Below are 20,360 nucleotides of genomic sequence, written 5' to 3' on the forward strand. Positions count from 1 at the left end.
TGTAGCCCATGGCAGTTCAGTATCCAAGTGGGTTCCATTGTAATAGGAACAGGGACTGTCTCTGACATGAACTGATTGGCCTGCTCTTTAATTACCTCCCCCCTGAGGGGGAAGCAGCCTTACCAGGCCACAGAGGAAGACACTGCAGCCACTCCTGATGAGACCTAATTGACTAGGATCAGAAGGAAGGAAAAGAAGTCCTCCCCTATCAGTGGACTTGGGGAGAGGCATGCATGCAGAGGGTGGGGGAAGGGAGGGGTTGGGACAGAGGAGGGAGGGAACCACAGGGGGGATACAAAGGGAATAAAGTGTAATTAATAAAGAAAAAAAAGAAAGAAAACATAAATGGAGGTCTTAAAAAATAAACCACCTTGCCTACATTTGGGTCACTGGCTGTTTTTCCATATGTCACATGTACAACACATGAGGTGCCAAGATATCTTCACACAACCTTTTATTGTCAGTCACTGAAGCCTGTCATACCGAGTCACCTGTCGACACACCACCCACTCTCAGGAGCTCGCTACAGAACCCAGCAAACACTGGCTGCCTCAGCGGCGTCCATGTAATCATCTCTAACTTCTCTTAACAGGGCAGTGGCTCTACAGCCTGTCTGTGTCCTACACCTTCCTAACTATCTCATGTACAAAGCACAACTCACGTTTGGTCTCTTCGGCAGGCTCAACCAGTTTTGTCCTGCTGGATATATGCTTGAGTGTAAACATGTCTGATATGTTCTACGCTGTGGTGAGACTGCTGGAGAGCACAGCACTCGACAGTTTCGGTGTGCACACGGTTCCTCACCATCATGCGGACACTGTGTCTGCAGACTTGGTGTCTATGATTTCCGCAGGGATCCTGCACAGGCACAGTGGCAGTGCTGGTCCCTAATCTACGACAATGCAAAGTGATCTCCCCAGAGGAAGCTACGTTCAAAAATTCTACCAGTGCCTGGAAAGGGAACTTTAAAGGTGGTAAGTGGACATTAGGCTGTTCAGCCCTACTTAGGAAGCAGGAAATGCCACTTAGCCACCTGCTAAAATCGGAAAGGGAAAATATGCACACTGCCCTATTTTCTGGAATTATCTCTCTGCTTCTGAAGTAGTGTGTGTGTCTGGAATAAAACGCCCTCATGTTATTTCTGGTTCTATGCTTTTACCTTAGTTTTTTTGTTGTTTTGTTTTTGTTTTCTCCCTAAATTCATACTAACCAGTTTCAAAGCTTTACCATGAACCCACTGGTTGTCAGACAGACAGAATAATCTGGTGGTGCTCTACAAAGGAAAGTGCCCAGATTTTGTTTTGCCTACAGAGAATACCCCGAAAGTGATATGAACTCAGTAAGGGTAATGATGTCTGCTTTCAGGGACGCACAGGAGCCAGAAGTGAATTACGACCAACTGCAAAAAGGAACACACTACTCAAAGTACTAAAATTTAATGAGAAGACAATTTTTAAAGTAGATAAAACCGAAGAGAAGGTGCACAGACCATTATTGTAAATTTAAAATCTTGCGTTTTCTTCGCTCATAAAACTTCTGAAATGCCATTAAAAACACACATGCACAAACCACGCAATTATAAATCCTCTGAAGCATGTAACAGTGATCAGCTGCTCCCCTCCCCCATCCCGTCAATATAAAAATACTACAGCCACAATCACATTCCAGCCTGTAATGTAATTCAAACCAAACAAGTCGGAGACAGCGCTTCAAGGGCAGAGTCAACAAACACAGACGCTTTGCATCAAGGACTTGAAGTAGCTGAAGAAACTGAGGCGGCACGGGTGCTGTCTTCCGGTGGACCGGCGAGGCCCCCTTCTGGGCAGAGATGCACACAGCGCCAGGGCAGTTGGAGAAAAGCTGCACCTTGCATCAGTGACCCTCCCTGGAAATTTGGTTGTGAGGTCAAATTTTTAGATATTCAATTTAAATGTCATCATCTGCATTTTTAGGAGTAATAGCTTTGTTAGTTAGGAATAAATGGATCATTTTATTCATTCCTGTAACCATCATTCCTGCATTCTTATTCCAAATGGCAACCTGTTATAATTTGGAGGGGAGGTGGGGGGACGGGGGAAGGTTTTCCTGCATAGCCCAGGTTTATCTTGAATTCATGATTCTTTTACTTCAACCCCCCACCCACCCAGTGCACCCCACTATGACCAGCAGCACCTATCATCCTCCAGCACATTACATATGGACAATTTTTCATTTCTTTCTCTTGAGAATATATGGTCTTTGCTTTGAGAGTATAAGTCTTTGTTTTGTTAAAGAGAAGAAATGAACCTTAAGACAATAGTTACTCCATTATAAGAAACTTCAAATTTTTACCTTTAAATTTTTTTTAATTATATGTGTATATATCAATTATGGAAACGTGTGCACATGTGAGTGCAGGTGCGCACAGAGTCCAGAAGAGGGTACTGGGTCCTCTGGGACTGGAATTACGGGTTGTGAATTGCCCAGCGTAGGCGCTGGGCACCAAACTAGTATCCTCTGGAAGAGCAGTATATATTCTTAGCCCCTGAGTCATCTCTCTAGCACCCACTATTTAAACACTAGACCTCCTGAAAGAAGGCATGAATACTACATATTACTGTAGCAATAGCCTATGATTTAAAAAAAATGACTCTTAAACACTTACTTTAAATGCATCTATTTTATCTAAATACTTTTTAAAAATGTTCTAGGGTTGGAGAGCTATCTCAATCAGCAAAGTGGTAGAAAGACCTGAGTTCAATAAAGGAAAGAAGGAAGGAAGCACACAGTGGTGCGTGTGTTAGAGGACACAGGCGGAACCCTGGGCATTTCTGGCTAGCCTGCTTAGCTGAATGGTACATTCCAAGAAACCTTGCCTTAAAAAAAGGAGGCGGGGGACTGCCCATGTGGAACAGCACCTGAGATGTTCTCTGCCTCCACATCTGCACACATGAACCCCTGACATGCATGGTCATTTACATAGTCATAATACAAGTTAGGATGAGCCCAGGTCCCTTGCGCCCTGGTGAAATCAGGGGCAGAACCAGTCTGAATGGCCTCAGTAAAATACCAAGGCTTTCTTTTTCATTCCTTTTCCTTCCTGTTTTGATCTTGATCAGTCTTCCGAACACTTGTCTTTTTTCTTTCACATGTATGTTGTGTGTGGTGTCCATGTGTGACGTATGTATTTGCATTTTGTTTATGCACTTGTGTTGGGGGGCGGTGCATGTGGACATGTGAGGTCTAAGCTTCACACTGGGGGTCCTCCTAGATCACTTTCATTTGAACCCAGAGCTCATCAATAAGAGCTAAAGTAACTGTTAGCTTGCTTTGGGGCCTTGGAAGCCTGTCTGTGCCTTGCAAGCACTGGAATTATAGGCAGGCCACCAAGCCCACCTGGCATTGGTGGTTGCTGGGGACCTGGGCCTCCGGCCTCCATGGCAAACACTCTATCACGAAGGCATCTTCGAAGCTAGCTATGAAGAACTTCTTTGTGATGGGACTAAAGCTGTGGCTGAAGGAGGGGCGAGCACTGCTTGCTGATCACTGCGACCTCAAACCTTAATCCTTCCCCTTTCCGAAACACTCTTTCAGCTTGGTGGAAGAGCTAATAGTTGTTTACATCTGTCAGACTTTTTTAAAAAGGGCTAATTTGTTCCCTTAACAGAGCAAATGACAAATGACGAGAGACACCATCTTCCCACCCAGTAACAACAACATAGAAACACGACCCACGATGCCAATGGCTCTCAGTTGGAAATTCTGTCCAGGTCTCTGAACGACACTAGTCAGGATCAGAACAGCATCAGGATTTCTGACAATCCTTTTTTCGAACTTTTGATTTTGGTGCTGTGGGAAAACAAAACAAAAGCAAAAATAAAAAACCAGATAAGTAGAAAGTGAGAGATTCCAAACAACCGCATTGAGTTGTTTTAACGTGAGGCACTAAACCAGAAGAAAACTCACCATTTGGGTTTTCCTGTTTGTAGAAGGTCTTTAGGAGCTCCACAGCCTCCTCAGCACGGTACCCAGGGATGCACTGACGAGGGAGAAACACAAGGTGAGCATCGGCCATGACCGTAAGTGGGTTATACATCCCACTTGTATACATCCCACAGTGTATACACCATTGCAAAGAAATAAAGGTACTCCACACCATGTTCATTACTCAGGACAAGTATCAGCATGGATGAAGATGTACATCTCCAAAAGACTGGGTACCACGCCCTAACCGAAAGTCTCTCTCAGTCACTCACTACTGGGGGTACTTAAACCCTATGTGGTACGTAACTGGACTTCTCAGGCTGCTGCAGTGATGAAATGAGATGCTAACCAGGTGGACATAAAGCACGGGCTATTTTTACCTGTTGTATTTTCCAGTGTCTCACCAAGCACGGGATGTTATACAGCCTGGACTGGTAAACTAGTCTTAGTAAAATAAATCAAGTCCATAGCTAAGAATGACAACCTAGTGTAGTGTAAAAGGAAAAACACCCTGACCCTGACTTGACCCCAAGCCTAAAACCAGGGTTAAGAAACAAATCCCACCAATCTCTGCACTTGGCCCAGACACACACCAGTCCCTGAACATGAAACCCACCAATCCCTGAGCTTGCCAAAGAAACCTACCAATTGCTGAGCTCAGGAAATCCCACCAATCCTCACTCTGAAAATCTCTACTCTGGACAGCCCCGCCCCTTCCCCACTCCCTACCCCAAGGAACCGAATATGTACCCTGCCTTCTGCTCATTTCCCTACTGCATAGGCAGCCACCCTCCTGAGTTTTTCCCTCCCAGTAAGTCTCTATGTGAGGTTTGTGCACTGTGCCTTTCCGGTATTCCTTGGCTCTCCATTACCAGGATACCTCCTGCAGGCAGGGCTGCAACAGTTTTGCTGGGAACCCATCCCTGCTGGAGCAGAGCTTGCACTTCCACTAGGGAAATCTTTACTGTGCATCAGGAGCAGAATTTCTGAAGCGGAAGCCTTTCCCTTCAGAGCTGCAACACTTACAGCTAGCAATGGTTTTTATACTTTGAAGAGTTTATTATTATTATTAAACAAAACACTATGTGACAAGAGACATTTCTCTCACAAGAGGTAAAACTATCTACTATTGGGTCCTTCAGAAAAAAAGAAAAAAAAAACATTTTTTTAAGTTTGCTATGGGGGATTTAAGGAAACTGTTGCGTTTGCTTTTGCTCTGGGATCTGGGCAGAAGAGACGAGAATATGTGAAAGCAGCAAGAGCCATAAAGAACATTTAATGAAATATGGGTTAATATGAAGGCTGAACCTGGACAGCGGCAAGAAAGCACGCCTCCTGGAGTAGGGAGAAGTGTGGGCTCTGTGGAAGCAGGCTGGAGGGCTTGGTTGGGGAGGGGACAGAAACTGGCCATACAAAATGCAGCCAAATGCCTAGGGATTTTAGTACTCATCTGGCGAGACTGGAAAAGATCTAACTCATTGTGCTGAAGTTTATGAAACAATTCAGTCATCCCTCAAAGTGGTGTCTGGCCAACCACCTGCAGATGGGAGGCCAGCCTCAGGGGGCATTGCTGAGACTGAACCTCCTTTCCTGGAGCCTCCCTAGGCTCCCGACTGGGATCTTCCCCCATGGTAACAGTAACCTTCCTCCTTCTCTCAGTACAAAGTGCTGCCCTTGCCTCAGAACTTCACTTTCCTCCTCAATCTCCTCCTGTCTTATGCTCTCGAGGCTCTACTGATGCTGCCTCTCCAGCATCCCAGGGTACTCACTGATGGAAACATGGGCCCCCTCCCAACACAGCTCTACAGGCAGGAGGTGACCTGACACACAAGCTTTGCTTACAAGCCTCTCCCCCCTTGGTTTCTCAGAACACACCAAGCTAGCCACTCCTGGTGGGTGTGTGCTGGCACTGGTGCCTTCCAGCAACTCTATCTTCACTCTCCAAATGTCCACCTGAACACAGTATTATATTAAAAGAATCTATAACTCTAACCAGAGAGCCCACCTCCATTTTGTCCTCTGTCCCATGAGCCTGACCAAAGAAGAGGAAGAAAACCCAGCATCCAAAAGCCTGACATAGCAAGGCCTTAGCAGGTCAAAAGACCTTAGAATATAATTTGGAATTAAACCTTGATCCACGCTTTCAAACCATGGCATTCATTGTCCACTGAGCCAACGTGGCTGTGTATATGAACTGTAAAAGAACTTTTCTTGGCTGAGAAACACTGACTGCACTGACACACCCGAGAGAGAACTGTTCATACCTTCATGCTACCATCACAAGCATGTGTACATGTGTGTGTGTGCATGTGATATGTGTATGTCTGTGTACCACACATTCATAGCACACACACACACAAGGTACTGGTGAACTCTATTAGGAACTCACAATCAGGGAAGAAACAAAGATTTTCTTCCAGTGAGATGTAGTCTGATTCTGTAATGGATTTTTAGAATACTGACCACACTCAATTGGCAAGTACATCAAGAGATGGATAAACAGAAAAGGCGGGGGTGGCAATAGGGAGGGAGGGAATAAAAAGAATATATTACCTGAAATGGTCTCCCAGTATTGGGTAGGTCAGCAGAGGCAATGTTTAGGACGGAACCACAACCACCAAACCGTTCATTCTGACAGCCGTAGACAACCAGCGGGATTTATAGTACAGAATTAAGGTCCTGAATGCAACGTGCAGAATCATGGCAACTGTAGGCTGATGCTAACTCCCTTAGAAAGCTCAGAATAGACTTCAAAACAATTCATCTTTATGGTTGGTCCTTACAATGATAAAATTTAGTTATACAAAAAAGAAAGAGAAAGAGTCTTTAAGTATCTATAAATTAAAATCTAGCGATTGTTAAGTCGACAGGGTGGCTCAGCTGGCAGAAGCACTTGCCACAGAAGCGCAACAAGCGGAGTTTGAGCCCTGGGACCCATGCAATGTGGAAGGAGAGAACCAGTTCCTCAGGATTGTCCGCTGTTACATGTGTAACATGACATGTGATTGCACACACAGTAACAGTATATCCATAAATAAGCAAAACCTGGCAATTGTGACCAGAACAGAGACCAAGTGTTTTTGCTTAATATGCAATTTAATCAATTCTCTGTTCTTCCTTAAATCATTTTTTCAGAATCGTTGCCGAATTAAAAATTTAATTCAGGAATTTCTCCTTTTAAAATACATAATTTAATTCCTAAAACCCATGGTAAGAGGAGATAACTGATTCCTGAAGTTGACCTTTGCCAAACAAATGCCATGGCATACCTGTGCTCCTCACAATAAATAAATAAATTTAAATGGCAAGTAAAAAGTGGATGGAAGCCTGGTGTGGTGCATGTGCCTATAATCCCAGCCCTTAGAAGATGGAGAATCAAGAGCTTAATTTTAACAAGCACAGTGAGATCCATAACCCTGGCTACATTAGAGCCAGTCTCAAAACAAAAATAAGAAACTAAAACAAAATAACCACCCACACAAAAGCTAGAAACCCACCCACATTATTCCCTGTTCTCTCCTGCAAGACAGAATGAGGAAACTGGTCTAATAACTCCTCCAACAATGGTGCCAATAATTCCTCTAGTACAAAGACAGTATGTTTTATTGTTCCCCAAAAGCCCTCTGTATTGTTTGAAGTGATAAAACTGCATATAATTTTAAAAACAAATGAAACTACAAGTATGAAGAAGCACTTGCCTAGAATGCACAAGACTCTCAGTGTTGTAAATTATTTATTTATTTATTCATTCATTCATTTATTTATTTATTTGTTTGTTTGTTTCTAGCTGGGCATAGTGGCGCACGCCTTTAATGCAAGCACTCAGGAGGTGGAGGCAGGAGGATTTCTGTAAGTTCCAGGACAGCCTGGTCTACAAAGTGAGTCCAGGACAGCCAAGGCTACAAAGAGAAACCCTGACTTAAAAAACAAAAATTAATTAATTAATTAATTAGCTAGTTAATTCTAGAAACTGACTACACTCAGCATTTATATTGCTCACTCTACAAAAGATACAATCCAACTAAATATCACTGACTAATTTCCATGTATGTACAATGATAATATCAGGCAGCATTTTACTTCTTATTTACCTTGAACTTAGTCTGTTTTTCCTTTTTTTTTGCACTTTGTGATAGGTAGTCATGGCAAAAACAGACTAAGACAGAAAATATTTAAATTACCTATAATCTGTCAAACAAAGGCAAAAGCATCTTCCTCAGAATGTCTACTGTGCTCTAACTTAATTTGGGTCCATCCTTACACAAGAGTTTTAGTTCTGAGCTTTTCTTCCTGTAGCTTATGTGTTCAATAGTTTCATGGCTATTGATACTGAGAGAGAACGGATAACTTTGCTGTATACAGATAATCTTTCCTGTTTCTTGCTGAATTGTACACCATCTTTATAATTGTTTCCACACATGAGGAAAGGCATAGCTCAGTGACAAGCATGTGCTTAGCATGGGCAATAGCCTGGGTTTAACCCTCAACATTGAAAGGAAAAACAATAAAAAGAGAAAAAAAGGTTATCTATTTGGCCATTTTCTTGCTCACAGGCAAGGTAAAGACAGGAAAGCAGAAGCGCAAGGATACTCATGAGGCGCAGGGCAGCCGCGCACATGATGCATGGCTCCACGGTAACGTACAGCACGGTGTGTTCAAACACTGCAGCAGGGCTCTGGCCATGTTGATGACACCAGGCGAGGACCTGATCGATGGCCACCATTTCAGCATGCCGAGTAGCCTGAAGAGAGGCAGACTTGCGTTGGTACTGTCTGTTTCATACAGCTTATGTCTCTACAATATGCAAAACAAATTCAAAAAGCATTCCTACTATTTCTGCCTTTATTGGAGCATAGATTTCAGGATGCCCTTAGCCATTCCCCAATTCAACTATCATAATTTCACCAACAGAGATGCCAATTCCATTATACTACATAAACCTTGCTATGTGTTTAGTGAAAGTCTCATGTACCTTGGGAAATTTTTTTCATTAAAATATTAAAGAAGAAATAAGTCTCAAAATGATGTCCATGGTTTCTGACTACTTTAAGGAAAGTTTGAAATTTTTATAAGCTTATGTTCTAGTTTCAAATAGATTTTCTTTTTTTAATTTTTAAATTTTTGGCTGTGTTTTATTATTATTATTATTATTATTATTATTATTATTATTATTATTATAATTTATTCACTTTGTATCCCAGCTGTAGGTCCCCCTATCCCCTCCCAATCCTGTCCTCCCTTTCTCTTCTCCCATGAGCCTTTCCCAGTCCACTGAGAGGGGAAGTCCTTCTCCTCTTCCATCTGACCCTAGCCTATCAGGTCTCATCAGGACTGGCTACATTTTCTTCCTCTGTGGCCTGGTAAGACCCACCTCAGAGAGGAGGTGATCAAAGAGCCAGCCACTGAGCTCATGTCAGAGGCAATTCCTGTTCCCATTACTAGGGAACCCATTCAGAGACTGAGCTGCCATGGGCTACAGCTGTGCAGGGGTTCTAGGTTATCGCCATGCATGGTCCTTGGCTGGAGTATCAGTCTCAGAGAAGTCCCCTGGACCCAGATTTTTTGCTCTCCTTGTGGAGCTCCAGTACCCTCCAGGTCTTTCTATTTCCCCCTTCTTTCATAAGATTCCCTGCACTCTGCCCAAAGTTTGGCTAGGAGTCTCAGTATCAACTTTAATATTCTGCTGGGTAGCATCTTTCAGAGGCTTTCTGTGGGTAGGCTCCTGTCTTATTCCTTGTTTTCACCCTCCTCCAAAGTCTATCCCATTTGCCTTTCTGAATGAAGATTGTGTATCTTACCCAGGGTCCTCCTTCTTGCTTAGCTTCTTTAGGTGTATAAATGTTAGTATGATTATCCTATATTATATGTCTACTATCCACTTCTAAGTGAATATATACCATGTGTGTTTTTCTGCTTCAGGGATATCTCACTCAGGATGATCTTTTCTAGATCCCACCATTTGCCTGCAAATTTCATGATTTCCTTGTTTTTAATTTCTGAGTAGTATTCCATTGTGTAAATGTACCACAATTTCTGTATCCATTCCTCAATTGAGGGATATCCGGGTTAAATAGCAACAAATCAAGTAATCCAATTTAAAAAATGGGGAACAGAGCTAAACAGAGAATTTTCAATAGAGGAATATCGAATGGTAGAGAAACACTTAAATAAATGTTCAACATCCTTAGTCCTCAGGGAAATGCAAATCAAAACAACCCTGAGATTTTACCTTATACTCATCAGAATGGCTAAGATCAAAAACTCAAGTGACAACACATGCTGGAGAGGTTGAAGAGAAAGGGGAACCCTCCCCCACTGCTGGTGGGAATGTAAACTTGTACAATAACTTTGGAAATCAATCTGGCACTTTCTCAGACAATTAGGAATAGTGCTTCCTCAAGATCCAGCTATACTACTCCTAGGCATATGTCCAAAAGATGCTCAAGTATACAACAAGGTCATTTGCTCAACCATGTTTGTAGCAGCTTTATTCATAACAGTCAAATAGATTTTTTTACTGATCTCACTCTAAAGCAAATCTGTATTGAGTTCACTAGAATTTCATCATTCTCACTTTAGGAGATGAGATTTTATGGCACAACAGACTCTTAAGAAACATAGACTTGAGATTGCAGATGCTTCCTGGGAGACAGTACACTACAGGAGAAATCACCCAACATGTGGAATCAATTACACTGAAATTTGAATCCTGAGAGGGATGCACTTATTATGAGTCTTGAGCAAACTTTGGACCCTCCATGTCTAAACTAGAATTTACTGTCATTCTCTCTACAGCTCATAGAGAAATCTGAGCCAATGTGAACCAAGCAGGATATGGCATGATGATATTTAGGTACTCTTCTTTCCCTTATTAAAATAATTCTAACACAAGGGTCGAGAGAGGGCCTTAAGTTTAAGAGCACTTGTTGCTCTTGCAGAAAGCCCAGAGTTCATTTTCTACCACCAACAATGGGTGGCTAACAAATGCCTGTAACTCCATTGAACTCCAGTTACAGGAGATCCAATACCCTCTTCTTGACTCTGAAGGTATCTGCAAACATACAGTTTATATACATACAGTCAGGCATGCACTCATGCGCACACACACACACACACACACACACACACACACACACACTTTTGCACAGCAGTTTCCTCTAAGATAAAGTTTTCTACCTTCAATATGAGTTCCTTAAGACACAGGATGTTTTATGGAGAAGTGAAACATTCCCTTCTTCAGGAAAGCTCCCTAAGCTCAGAAAGTAAACAACTCAAAGGCTTCAGGAAGTCCCGGAAACTGACCAGATACACTAGATAACCCCTCCCTCCTCAAGTGCATATAAGCAGTAAGGGCTGATAAAAGACACCCCTAGACCAGCCATTCTGCCTGGAAGAGGAAATGCTTACGGTGCCTGAAGAAATGCTATCCAACCTGCCCAGTTGCCTGCGGGTTATACAGTGCGCTTCAGATTTCCAGCTTTCATGGACCATCACCAGTGCTGGGGCTAGCTTTTGTGTTGTAGCTATCTTTATGAATCATTTCTGCTCCTGTAAGTAACCCAAACAAAACCAACTGGCCCAGCAAGCTGGACTTGAGTGACTGCTTACTTCTGATCTATTGCTTCCTTATCTAAAGTGAGTAGACATTTGCTCACACCTCTCCAAGAGTAGTGCCACAAAACACAGACACAAAAAATAAACCTTTAAAATAACTTAATGCAAATTCCCAAACGTGAAATATAGCAGCAATTAAGTTAAGAAGATGTAGACAAATAAAACCTACAACAAACAATGAAATAGAAACAGTAATCAAAAGTTCCCCACAGAGAAAAGCCCAGGATTGGATGGATTTGTGTCCAATTTCTACCAGCTCTGGCTATCCTAGAACTAACTCTGTAGACCAGGTTGGCCTTGAACTCACAGAGATCCACCTCCCTTTGCCTCTCAACTACTGGGATTAAAGGCATGAACCACCACTATAGGCTTAAATATTTTGGTTTTTTTATTTGTTTGTTTGTTTTAAAGCAGGGTTCAAGATAGGATTTCTCTGTGAAGTCCCAGCTGTCCTAGAACTCACTCTATAGACCAGACTGACCTCAAACTCAAGAGATCCACCTGCTAAGCCTCCTAAGTGCTGGGATCAAAGGTGTGTGCCACCACTGTCCAGCAAATTCTACCAAACTTTTAAAGAGGACCTGCCACCAATATTCCTCACCTTGTTCTACAAAATAAAAAGAGAAAGAACATTACTGAACTCCTACAATGCAAGTCTTATCCTGACAGCAAAACCAGATGAGTGTACAGCAAAGGAAGAAAGCTGTAGAGCATCTTTCTTGATGAACATAGATGCAAATATTCTCAATATTCTGACAAACCTAATGCATGAATACAGTAGTTCACACATCAGTCAAGCTGGTCTCATTTCAGAGGTACAAAGTTTGGTCAACAGTCAGTAATCAATAAATGCAAAATACTATATAAGTAGTCTTAAAGACATAAATAATATGATCTTCTCAACAGATACAGAAAAGGCATTTAACATGGTTCAACATACCTTAATGATAAAATGTCCTAAAGAAATTAAGAATAGAGAGGACTAAATCTTAATAACTGCCATAATAAAAGCATACAGGTAACAACCTAAATGAGGAAAAAATTTAAAACTTTTCCTCCAAATCCTGGCATGAGACAAAAAGTGACCAAAAAAAGAAAAAAAAAGCATATAGATAAGAAAGGAAGAAGTGAAATTATCTCATGGCATGATAAGAAGCCTTGTGGATTCCACCAAGAAAACTTTTACATCTGATACTTTCAGCAAAGGGGCAGGACAGAAACTTAGCACTGATGAAAACAGTAGATTTCCTATATATCAATAAGAAAATATCCAAGAAAGAGAAATTAGGGACAAAAACATCTCATCTTCACATTGATGAAGTAAGAGACCACTATACTACAATGAAAACTTCATGACATTAAAGAAAGAAATTGAAGAAAATAGAAAACAAAGCTCGTTCATGAGCATGGATTAGAAGAATTAATATTGTAGAAATAGCTGCATTACCAAAAGCATCAACAAATTCAGTGCAATCCTTATCAAAATAATAAAGGCATTATTTGCAAAACTAGAAAAAGTAATTCTAACATACACACACACACTCTAAAAAGCAAAAGCAACCTTAATAGAAAGAACAATTCTGGAAAAATATATTACAATACCTGACCTCAAATTACACTACAGAGCCAAAGTGATAAGACAGATATATAGATTGGTAAATATGGCACCAAAACAGATATATAAAATGTCTTTTTGTCAGTGAAAGAGAATAGAGGACCCAAAATAAATCCACATAATTATAACCACCTGATATTTGATAATATAAAAACATATATTGGAAAAAAGACAGCCTTTTCAACAAATGGTATAGAGAAAAATGAATATCTACATCCATAAATAAAATTAAACCCATGTCTCACACCCTACACAAAGATCAATGCCAAATGGATCAAAGATATTAATATAAAATCTGAAATATTTTAGCCTCTAGAAGAAAACTGGGAACGATGTCAATAGATAGGTATAGGCAAAAACTTTCTGAAAAATATTCCAACGGCACATGTAATTGACAAGTTTGGAAGCTTATGCACAGCAAAGGAAACTATACACAGAATGAAGAAAGGAGCTACAGAATGGGAGATAATCTTTGCCAGCTACACCTTGCTGTAAAGAGACAACATGACCAAGGCAACTTATAGAAGAAAGCTTTTAACTAGGGGCTTGCTTATAGTTTCAGAAGGTTAGCCCATGACTGTCATGGCAGCAAGCAAGGCAGCAGGCAGGCAGGCAGGGTGCTGGTACAGCAGCTGAGCAGCGCTTACATCCTGATCCACAGGTAGGAAAGAAACACAGAGAAGGGAGAAAGGGGAGGGAAGGGAGGGAAAAAGAGGGGGACGGAGAGAGCAGAGAGAAAAAGAGAGGGAGAGAAGTAGGGTCAGAGGGAGAGAGGAAAAGAGAGAAGAGAGAGACTCAAAGAGAAAGACAAGGTCTGGCTGAGCTTTTGAAACCTCAAAGCCTACCCCTGTTGACACATGTCCTCCAGTGAGGCCACACCTGTAATCCTTCCTAAATAGCTTACCAAGCATTCAATTATATGACCCTATTGGGGCCATTTTTATTCAAAACACCACAAAGTGCGTATGTACGAATACGTGAAGGTATGTGCACCCACATGCATGCATACAGAGGTTAACAAGGGTGTAAGGTGTCCCATCTCAGCTCATCACTCTCTGCCTGGAGAGTGATAGCGAGAGTGTCTCGCTGAACCTGGACCATGGCTGGCTGCAGCAATCGTAGACATCCTTTAGTCTAGCCTTCCCAGCTCTGCAGCCACAGGCACCTGCATGGCCACACCTAGTTTTGAAAGATCCCCGGCTGGGTATCTTTCGTCTGAGAGACCCCCCTCCCAAGGAACAACGAGGCCATTCGGATGCAAACAGCAAGAGGCTTTTATTTTGATACACGGGTATCCGGGGCGGAAAGTCACTCGGAGGACTTTGCGCGCCCCCTAGGTGGGAAGCTGGGGTTTTTATAGGGTTTTAGAGCAGAAGCGCTGGTACAGAATCGAGAGGCATGGTTACAGGGGGCTGATTGGTACGTTTACATGAGACCACGGTTTGCGTCAAAGTTTGGCAGAGACACCAAGATTCCAGGAACTGGGTGGTCAAAATGGTCATGATGACCCCTTGACGTGGCCCGTCACCTGTTGTTTTCCTTAGGACCCTTATCTTAACTGGAACAGTCTCACAGATATCCATGAGGGTGATTAACACAAACTGTTTTTAGTTCGACTGGGGCAGCCTGACCGCAGATATCCCAAGTGGATGACACAGCTGGGTTTCTTAGTAATTTTCCAGTTTTCCATTTAGCCTTTAGAGTTTTACAAAACAGTGGTGTCCCACAAAATGGCGTTAGCTATGTTTAACTTAGGGTGAGGCTGGGGTCTTTCAGTTTTTTATATGGGTGCTGGGGACTGAAATTCAGATGCCTTGGACTTGCACAGCAAGAAATCTTACCCATTTCCTCAAAAGTACTACATTACCATAAAGTGTTCCAGACTCAGACCAACAAATACTGCCTGTTTTTTTGAAAGGTGGAATGGAGATTTAAATTTTCACATATATACCTTTCATAAATGCATACATGTAAGGGTACAAATCATAAAAACCATGAGAGGGGAGTAAGAGCAGTTAAGGAAGAATAACTAGAGGAAAAAGGAAAGAGCATGAAGAAAGAGGGCAGCCGGGCAGTGGTGGCACACACCTTTAATACCAGCATTTGGGAGGCAGAGGCAGGCAGATCTCTGAGTTCAAGGCCAGCCTGGTCTACAGAGCAAGTTCCAGAACAGCCAGGGCTATACAGGGAAACCCTATCTCGAAAAACCAAAACAAACAACAACAACAAAAGAAGGCTATGTGTGACAAGAAAGCAGAAGGGGACTAGCTGGGGAAAAGGGCTAGGACTAAGGGCTGGGAGAAAAAGGTTACTGAAGAGCAAGTATAAAAATCTCACACTGATTTTAAAAGAAAACCAACAAAACAGTCCAATTTAAACATGGCTTAAAGTAAACCACAAAATCTCTATGCACTAATTTACACTGTCTGTGACAATGACATTTGTCAACAATTGATACTGGAAGCTAGCTCTATACAAGCTAACTAAATTATGTATGTAATCAAAAATCTCCCCTCAGGACCTCCCCTGTCAGTGGACTTGGGGAAGGGCATGTGTGAAGAAAGGAGTGGGAGGGTGGGATCGGGAGGGGAGGAGGAAATGAATAAAGTATATATAATAAAGTGAATAAAGTGTAAACAATAAAAAGAAAAAGGAAAAAAGAAGAAGAAAAAAAATCTCCCCTCAACAAACACAACACTGGGTGAGGCTGACAGAAACGTGCTCTTTCTCCCGTGACCTGGAGCCTGGCGAAAAAAGTACTGGCATTGACCCTCAATGCTGTGACAGCCAGTGGCAGACAAGAGCAAGCCTGGGTGACTACAGAATCAAAACCCGCTGACAGAAGGTCTTTACAGACAAGGGTACAGTTCTGGCTGCATACCAATACAACAGGAGAACTTAACACAAAAGGTTGCTTCAACCGAAGCCTTTTAAAGCTCAGATTCAGAATTCCTGAGAGATGGCACCCTCACAGCTCTCAAGAAATACCAGTTGAACTGAATCACCTTTTTAGTGCTAAGGAAACATAAGCTAAGCTGTCTTCTCCTGCACTGAAAATACACAGGGAAAGGGAGTGGGAGGCAACAGGGCAGTGTTGGTATCTTAGCCCAAAGCAGAATTCTGGTCTTCTCACGTGGGGCCTGGTTTGAGTATATTGTATTAAAAGGGCAAGTCCATGAGAGACACACACAGTGGAATAACCCTGGTTAACCCCAAAGGGTCTAAGAAATCAAAGTTTCTGGGGACTCAGGCTTTAGTTTTCATAAGCATATTCCATCAAACACACAGTACAGATTCGGAGCTGTAGCAACTATTTAAAACAGAACTGCTAGGTATGAATTTCTCTAACATGTGTATTATCTGCCTCAAATGTTTTTATGCCCTCATAACAGGGTTCCTACTTGACCCGAGTTTTGTTAAACCTCAGGGTTGTGATGGATGAACTTTAAAGGCCTCAGAGCCCCAGCACCAACACTAGACTGCTCTATGCTCCCAAAGAACGTAAGAACAAAGTCCATATGGATGGCCTTCAGTCCTTAGAGTTATGTTGTTCTTGAGTCCATCTGGTATAGCACAGCAATTTTACCTACTTCCATTTCCACGGGTGCCTACCATGACACACTGTTGTGATACCATGTTTAAGAAGCACTGTTTTAAACCATGAACCTTCCAATCTGATCACAATAACACCAAGTAATTGAAGCTGAGACACATGTAGTTGAGGACAGCTCATCCTGGGGACCTTATTCCATTGAATAGCCAAAAACATTTTCTCTAATACAATCCTTTTACGCCTCCCTACAATGTATACATTGAGGGTCTTTTTCCCTTACCACCCCAAAGAGAAAAAAAACTAAAAGAAATCCATTATAAGCTACACGGATCTGCTTTGCAAAGGTGAAATTTCAGGTTGAATTTGCTTCAAGCAGAAATGTACTCATTTCTTCTGTGCTGATATTTTGATATGATGAAATTCCTCATTTCGTTTCACCAAGTGTTAAAAGAAAACATAATAAAACTTTAAAAAATTAACCATTTCTTAGCTTTTAGGCTAAGATCACAAATGTAGGTATAGAAAATTATCTATATAATTTTATAGCTTCATTTAACTTTGCAGAATTTTTAATATCTAAGCAAAAGAAATCATATAACTGCTATAATCAGAAAAAATTAATATTTGCAAAGAAGGAAAGAAAGATCTAGGGCTGGAGAGATAGCTCAGTAGGTAAAGTGCTTGCTGGGAAAAAAACGAGAAACTAAATTTAAAACCCCAGAACCCATGCAAACAGCCAAACATAGCCAAATATAGCCACAGGCAGCCCCAGTGCAGAAGGGAACAAGGGGTTCCTAGGCAACCCCAGTGCAGAGAAAAAGAATGGAGGGATCTGTAGGGTTCGCTGGCAGCAAGACTAACTGAACTGATAAGTTCCAGAGGCAGTGAGAGATCCTGTCTCAAAAAACAAGGTGGGAAGTAAGAGAGGAAGCCATCTTGACCTCAACCTGCAGGCACACGTGTGTGTACCCACAACACACACACACACCACAAGCACACACAAAGCGGCAGAAGCAACTGCCCCACAGGACACATTTGGTCTTGCCTTGTCTTGCCAACTGGTTCCCAGCATGGCCATAGTATATTTTTGCATTTTTACCGCTCAACTCACATTTTTTGTCTGATTCACTTCATTTCTTCCTTTCCCCACAACTTCATTGTTATAGACCATAAGGCAGCCAACAGGAACCTCAATATTTTCAAGTGCTTCTTTGGCCTGGAACACAAAGAAGAAAATCTGAGAGGTGATGTTCAGTGCTTGAAAGGCTATGCAAAAAATCACATGTGTGGATAATGACCAGGACACAAAGAAACACAGTTGTGCTTTCTCCTTCTTAAGTCTGATGTCCCTGTGCTGTGCTGTGCTGTGTTCTCTGCTGGGTGTCTTTGTTAAGGCGCACTCAAGAATGTCTCCCTTCCCAGGTCCTGAGCCTCAGCTTCTCTCACTGAAAGCACATGCTTTTTACCAATGTTCTTAAAATGCCACCTCTTCTCAGACATAATACACACATTTACAAAGAGGCAGGAGAATGTATAATGTGTAAATATTTAGGTATAATAGTTTCCCTTGATAAAATTCTTCTCGATTTTTTTCAGATTCTCTTAAGATTATAGATGATCCCATGGAGTACCAATACCATGAAAATGATCAGACTCAATGTCACTCTTTTCCACAACTTCTAAGAGACACACCAAGTTTAGGAATACTTTAGGTAAAAATGGCATGAACTTGGAAAATATCTTGGAAGTTTCTTTTAAAAACTCCTTTCCCAGCTAACTTATTCAATCTGGCTTCTTTCTTGGCCCCTGAATTACTCTGCTTGGCTTCAAACTAACTCTAACAATCTATTCTAATCTCCTGGCTTCTTCTCATTCTCTGGCTAGTTCTGTCTTCACCCGTGTCTAGCTTGTTCTCTCATTCAACCACTCTCTGTAAAACTCTCTAGGTAAAACTGTTGTGCCTCTCTCTCCTCTCTCTCTCTCTCTCTGCATTGCCCCTTACGTTTGTCTTTCCTCTTGCTTCTCATGAGAACTGCACATATACTATTCTGTCAAATCTTTCTCTGATTCATCACTTTTTCTGTCACTCAATGAGATATCACTTTGCTTCCTTCTACAAATTAACTTTACCTTCATTGTTTAGGATTAAAGGCATGTACCACTACTCCTAGACCTAAGCTTTTCTTTACCTGAAACTTGCTCTATACCAGGCTGGCCTTGAAGTTGGCTCTGCTTGCCTAAGTCTCCTGGATTAAAGACATGTTGGTATTCCAGCCAGATCTCACAGATCTAAAGCGCCTTTGGATGTGATCTCTTGCCAGAGCAGCCATATTCTGAATTCCTCTTCAATACATAAAAATCTATGGTCCACAGAGAGAGATGCACGGACACAGTCAAACACACACAAAGTCACACACAGTAAGCTGATAAAAATTTAATGAGCTCTTCGGTGTGTACCAATGAGATTTCCCTGGCTCTGATAGTGCACTGCAGTGAGGCAAGCTGTTACACTAAAGGTAATTGCATGGTTGAACCTTCTCTATATATACTTTTACTTTTTGTGGTTTCCTGTGCTTTATAATTATTACAGACAGAAAGTTTAGGAACTGAGCTAAATATGAAGGATCTAGAAAGCTTATTGAGGGAGAAAATGAGGCAGGGCTGTTGACTGTTATAGAAGACCCTAGAAAAAGATAGGCCAAAATAGAAAAAAAGGTGTCCGCTGTGTCAGTTCAGTGATAGAGTTAATTTAGGTAGAATGGTGGAAATGAAAGCATAGGCTTGACAAGACTGACTTCCTGTGGGTCAGATTTTCATTGTTCACCTATCCCTCACCTAGTAGCCCTCTAAAGAGGGAATGCTATGTCTACATCTCACGTATTCTGATCCTCAGAGGTTGAAAATATATAACTAGGTAAGCTTTTTTTAATTGTGCTTTGGCCTGAGACTACTTAAAGCACATTATAAGTTCATTTAGTTTATAAAGTGATAGGGACACTGTTCTCCATAGTGCAGATGAGAAAATTGAGGCACAGGGATACCATATAACTTGGCCATCTAAGAGATTTGTAATGAGACTCTAGGGGGTCTGACTTTCCTCATTACTCCCTGCACAAATTATTGCAGCAACTCTGTTGGGTGCTGGGGCGGTCTCTGCATCGTTCTCCCTCTAACCTCTCTTTAGTAAACAGTGACTTCACTGACCAGACACCTCACCAGGTTTGGGTTTACAGTGGTTTAAGTGACAAAAGGAGAGGGAGGAGTTAGGAAGATGGAGAGACATGGAGAATTTGAGGTTAATGGCAATAAAAGGATAAACGGGAGCCATGTGATAAGGCTTTTGGTAAGTCTATATCCTGGACAACTGGAGGTATGATAACATGAACAGTTTCAAACATGAAAAACAGAATCAAAGACTGGGCCAGTGAGATGGTTCAGCAAGTAAAAGGACTTACTTTGAAAGCCAAATTATCTGACTTCAATCCCCAGATCCCACAAAGGAAGAAGAAAAATTTCTCTTCTCCTAAAAGTTGTCCTGTAATCTTCATATGTATGCATGTACACAAACACACACACACACACACACACACACACACACACACACACACACACACA

At 41.8% G+C, this 20,360-nt stretch overlaps 1 protein-coding gene across 1 annotated transcript in view; it reads right to left on the reverse strand.

Moving 5' to 3' along the window:
* Positions 1-1,420: 1,420 nt before the first annotated feature.
* The window catches only part of Adat2 (adenosine deaminase tRNA specific 2), a 20,746-nt gene continuing 1,806 nt past the window's right edge, over positions 1,421-20,360 (reverse strand). Inside the window, exons 2-6 of the mRNA XM_055627700.1 lie at positions 17,857-17,961; positions 8,554-8,704; positions 6,517-6,623; positions 3,946-4,018; positions 1,421-3,828 (exon numbers count right to left, since the gene is read on the reverse strand). Coding sequence (XP_055483675.1) covers positions 3,785-3,828; positions 3,946-4,018; positions 6,517-6,623; positions 8,554-8,704; positions 17,857-17,961 — 480 coding nt within the window. The 3' untranslated portion in view covers positions 1,421-3,784. The remainder of the gene's footprint in view (positions 3,829-3,945; positions 4,019-6,516; positions 6,624-8,553; positions 8,705-17,856; positions 17,962-20,360) is intronic.

The sequence above is a fragment of the Psammomys obesus genome, unplaced genomic scaffold, assembly GCF_907164565.1.
Source record: "Psammomys obesus unplaced genomic scaffold, mPsaObe1.curated_primary_1811, whole genome shotgun sequence".
NCBI lineage: Eukaryota > Metazoa > Chordata > Mammalia > Rodentia > Muridae > Psammomys > Psammomys obesus.